The following is a 5,037-nucleotide window of genomic DNA, read 5'->3' as shown; positions in this document are numbered from 1 at the left end:
TCTGCATTCAACGCTGAAAAGTAGATTGTTTCTTTTTCCTTATTTCCTCACCCTCGACAAAAAAATACATTCCAATTTAATTTTCATGGTCCTTTTGGCACTAAATATTTTCTTTATTTTTCCAATTACCCAATCATCATAAGTACCAAAAATATGAATAGCGATTGTTTTCGGAAAATGATTCCAAAACGTCACTAATGAGGTAAACAAGCTAGACGACTATGCCTTTATACTAAACAAATGAAATAAATAAAGGGTATTTTAAATTTTAAAAGTGGCTAATCGTTTAGGCCTTCCGTTTTCTCCTTTCTTATAATATACTTTCAAGATATAAAAAGTAAACTAAACCAAATCTAGTCTATGGAAAAAGACATAATTTGCGTTAGTTGAGATAGTTTTTTTTGTGTTGGTGTATTGTCCCTTCTCAATTAATTAATTTCTAATTCTTTTTTACAATAATAGGAATAGTTGTTGTAAATAATTTAAAAATTATTCTGTTTTTGCATATTATAATTGTTAAAAAGTTAACAAAAGAGGAATAAACAAGAGATAGAGAGAGAGAGAGAATAGTTCGTCGAAAGAGTTTTAACTTTGAGGAGCCGCTGAGAAAACCAAAGCTTCACTCTGATTCGCAGAGACAACATCGATAAAACGCGAAGAACAGAAACTGCTCAGATTTTTAAATTTGATTATTTTCTTCTCTTTAATCCAATCTCGTAAGCTCTCTCTCTTTAACAATCTGTTAATTTTCAATTAACCAAACAAAACAAAACAAACAAACCCCTTTTGTTTCATTCTTCAAAAGGAATCATTTTTTTTTCTCACTTTCTTCTTCAGCAGAAGGAATCATGAACAGATCGGGATCGAAGATTTCGCTGTTCTAAGCTTCCGGGTTTGATTCTTTCTCCCTCTTCTCGTGAAATTGGAGATCTGGATCTCGAAAGCTCGCGACTTTGCGCGTGTTGTGGTGGGTTGCAACTGTTCTTGATTACTGATTTTGATTTTGATTTAGGTTATTACTCGAATCTGAATCCGTTTCTCATCTGGGTTTTTGATCTAGATTCGAAATTCGAAGACTTTTAATCCAAGCCGAGCGATTTTTTGGAAGACATGTTGGAGAATCGATCACCAGATTCGTGTTTGAGTTCAAGGCTTTTCTCCGAATCAACCTGGTCCAAGTCTTTCATGTTTCCACAGGATGACGACGACAATAAGCTCAGCAACGGCAACGGCAACGGCAAGAAGAGAGCTTTGGAGGTTGTTGGTGAGATCAGAGGCACCAAGTCGCTTAAACTAATGGGTTTCTCTATTACATACGATAGCGATTCCTCTGACTATTCTGAAGATGGGTCTATTCAGGAGCAAGAGCAAGGTGATTCCAACACCAACGGTGGTGATTCCTCTGATTCACATTCCCTTATCAACGAGATTGGTCGGGACAACTCCATCGACTGTCTGATCCGCTGCTCGCGGTCTGATTACGGCTCCATCGCTTCCTTGAGTAGAAACTTCCGTTCTTTGGTGAAGAGTGGAGATATCTATAAGCTAAGACGGCAAAACGGTTACGTGGAGCATTGGGTTTACTTCTCTTGCCAGCTCCTTGAGTGGGTTGCGTTTGATCCTGTAGAGAGAAGGTGGATGCAGTTGCCAACGATGCCTTCTAGTGTCACCTTCATGTGTGCAGATAAGGAGTCTTTAGCCGTTGGCACGGATCTTCTCGTCTTAGGAAAAGATGATTTCTCTTCTCATGTAATATACAGATACAGCCTTCTAACTAATTCTTGGTCCTCTGGTATGAAGATGAACTCTCCGAGGTGTTTGTTTGGATCCGCTAGCCTTGGAGAGATTGCTATATTCGCTGGCGGTTGTGACTCTCAGGGGAAGATTCTTGACTTCGCTGAGATGTACAACTCCGAGCTTCAGACGTGGGTGACTCTTCCGAGGATGAACAAACCGAGGAAGATGTGTTCAGGGGTCTTCATGGACGGTAAGTTCTACGTCATTGGTGGAATAGGCGGTGCTGATGCCAAAGCCTTGACGTGCGGGGAAGAGTATGACCTTGAGGCCAAGAAATGGACTGAAGTCCCTGACTTGTCGCCTCCGAGAAGCCGTGCTGATCAAGCTGATGCGCGGCCAGCGGCTGAAGCGCCACCTCTTGTTGCGGTTGTGAATAACCAGCTGTACGCAGCTGATCACGCGGACATGGAGGTGAGGAAGTATGATAAGGAGAAGAAGAAATGGTTGACTATTGGGAGGTTGCCTGAGAGAGCTGGCTCGGTTAATGGATGGGGGCTTGCTTTTAGAGCTTGTGGGGAGAGGTTGATAGTTATAGGTGGACCAAAGTACTCGGGAGGTGGGTTTATAGAGCTGAATTCATGGACACCGAGGGACGGTGATCCACCACAGTGGACGTTGCTTGATAGGAAACATTCTCCTAACTTTGTGTACAATTGTGCAGTGATGGGTTGCTGAAACAACATTTGAAGACCCTCTCCAGATTCTTGTTGTTGATGGGTCTAAAAGGCTCCATTGAAGGTTCCAAGCTCTCTTATGCTTCTTCCTCTTCTGTATTTGTTTTTCTTTACAAAAAAATTTCAATTTGAATACAATCATCTCTGTATTGGTAGAGGACCAGAAAAAGGAAACAGGTTATAATAAGTTGGCTAAAAGTTAAAAAGCTTTTTTAGAGTTTGCCAGTATCATCTGGTTAACATTGTTGTATGTGTTTTTAATCCATTTGTTTCCTAATAAGTTGTTATGTTTCTAGAGCCCATCTTTTGATCTTTGTTCTCAGTTTTGCTTTTGAGTTCTTTCTTTTTATTTACAAGTCGAATAATCGTTAGATTCACTTTACAAACGCTGGTTTGGAGTGTTTTGTCATGTGTATGACGACAGAAGTAAAAGTGTCACTTTTGTGGGGGGGGGGTAGAAGGAGGGGCAAATGTGATGGTCTTTATGGATGTGTCCTTTAAGATATCTCAATCTGTTGCTTGCAAGTTACTGTTCTGTTAAGATTGTTTTTGGACTCTTTGCTTTTGGTTATTTGGCTTTGCGTATTTTGGTGTAGAAAACAAATTCAAACGTGAGTTCGAGTTTACCAGTCAGAACAATGCGAAGAAGAAAACTAAACAAAGTGCCTTTTTCGTAGAGTAGTTAAAATTACTCTTTTAAGCTGTTATTTATTTACTTACTTTGCTGTAATTTTTTTTTTTGTTTGGCTAAGAACAACCATAGCAATAGTATATAAGCAAAGTTATCAATAAATTATAAAATATAAATAAATATAATAAACAATTGGATTGGGTATCTCAAAATTATGGAAAATTCAACCCAAAATGCATATCTCAATTCAGAAATATATTTATATATTTATATAAATATATAAATATATATATATATATATATATATATATATATATATATATATATATATATATATATATATATATATATATATATATATATGAATTGAGAACCCTTTTGTAAGAATTTCCAACAAGAATGCTCTAAACTCCTCCATTTTTATCAATTAATGTTTTAGAATTGGACATATAAATTAAGAACATATTTACTTTTCCTAAATAAAACATTATTAGTTATCTAAATAAATTTAACAGAACCAGCAATAGAACTAACATTATAAATCTAGAATGAAAAGAAAAAATCATTTAACAAATTGATAAATTTTACAGTAAAATTGAAAATACCTTCCAATTTTTTTTTTTTAAAAAAAGACTTTTAGACGTAATTACTGAAAACTGATGAAATATGTGCTTAACTGATTTTTCAACGACTACCTAAAATTTTAGTTTATTGATATTTGATGATAACCATCGGAGATGTTTTAAATTTGATAATTGAGTTGTTCCTGATGGGAGGAGGATCAATTACCAGCGATAATGTCGGTATGAAGAACGTCCAGACGAAGACACACACAGAATTCTCATGAACTTTGCCCAAAGACCGGTTCTTATCCAAAATCAAATAAGAAGAAAAACAAGCCAAAGGATCAAGAGACCTTGGCCTATAAAATTGCTTACGTTTGATTGATCAATTTGAGATAAATAAATGAGTACATATATACATGCGGAGAGATCTATCGCATATAAATAGCAGCTGAAAATGTGAAAAAAAACTATTTACAAGAAAAAAAAATATTTAAATATTTCTGTCCCAAATAGAATTACGAATCTAAAGTCTTTAAAGTATAAAAACGAATACACCAAAAGCTTTAAGAAAATAAGAAAAAAGTAGAAAGAAAAGAGACAAACTGATAACAAACCACCAAAAAGTAAGATGCAATACTTTAACTTAGTCCCCCGGCTGATAATACTCAATCTGGCCCTCCTATTTTTCTTCCAACACTGTCCATATAACAGCGTGTGTCTTTCCCCACTCCCTTATGATGAAAATTGTTACTTTTTTATGTGTATGCATCATTCCTTTGCACTCAGAACATTCTTGAACTTTGAGAAACAATAAGAAACTAACAACGTCCATATTCTCCGGCACAAGGGGAAAACCTTTCTCTAAAAAAATTCCTCCAAATACCCGGTTAAAAACTCAATGAAGGGAAAGTACAAAAAACACCCAGAGGCAGAGGATAGAACATTTTTTTACAAAGCTAAACATAAACAACATCTTCTTGTTTCCAAAGAGAAGACCATCCTTTCGACAAAACGCTTGTAGCTGCAGCCTCTTTTGTTGGAAGCAATGACAAAATCTTCACCAATAAATCATCAGGCAATTCACTGAGATTTCTCATATTGAAAGATTAATTGCACACACAAACCTTCCTCCTGAACCCTCCTAATACACAAGAGACTATTATAATTATTATCGTTTTACTGTATGAAAATCAAATCAAGTTTCGTGCCAAACCTTCTTTCTGCAAAGTAACCTAATTCACAGACTTTATTCCTCTTGCAAGAAAGCTGGGTACGTTGAGTAACTTTATACATATATATATATAGGAATACAAAAATTGGATGAGTTATTTGAGCTTGAAACAGGGCAAGATTAATAAAAAAATAAAAT

General features: G+C 35.8%; 1 protein-coding gene across 2 annotated transcripts; it reads left to right on the top strand.

The window, feature by feature from the left end:
- Positions 1-467: 467 nt before the first annotated feature.
- On the top strand, positions 468-2,773 carry LOC106369331 (F-box/kelch-repeat protein SKIP11). 2 transcript variants are annotated; one of them, XM_048781273.1, is made up of 4 exons: positions 502-716; positions 838-967; positions 1,061-2,482; positions 2,586-2,773. In XM_048781273.1, the coding sequence occupies exon 3, from the start codon at positions 1,111-1,113 to the stop codon at positions 2,470-2,472; it is 1,362 nt and encodes a 453-aa protein (XP_048637230.1). In that variant the 5' UTR covers positions 502-716; positions 838-967; positions 1,061-1,110; the 3' UTR covers positions 2,473-2,482; positions 2,586-2,773. The 2 variants fall into 2 exon arrangements, with proteins under 2 accessions (XP_013664930.2, XP_048637230.1); XM_013809476.3 differs by having other exon boundaries at positions 468-716; positions 841-967; positions 1,061-2,773.
- Positions 2,774-5,037: the final 2,264 nt, after the last annotated feature.

The sequence above is a fragment of the Brassica napus genome, chromosome A6 (genome assembly GCF_020379485.1).
Source record: "Brassica napus cultivar Da-Ae chromosome A6, Da-Ae, whole genome shotgun sequence".
In the NCBI taxonomy this organism is placed as follows: Eukaryota; Viridiplantae; Streptophyta; class Magnoliopsida; order Brassicales; family Brassicaceae; genus Brassica; species Brassica napus.
This window is presented reverse-complemented; position numbering and strand designations above follow the sequence as displayed.

What these genes read in the sequence shown, in the direction of transcription:
- LOC106369331 (XM_013809476.3), top strand. Translation starts at nt 1,111, where the DNA reads ATGTTGGAGAATCGATCACCAGATTCGTGTTTGAGTTCAAGGCTTTTC.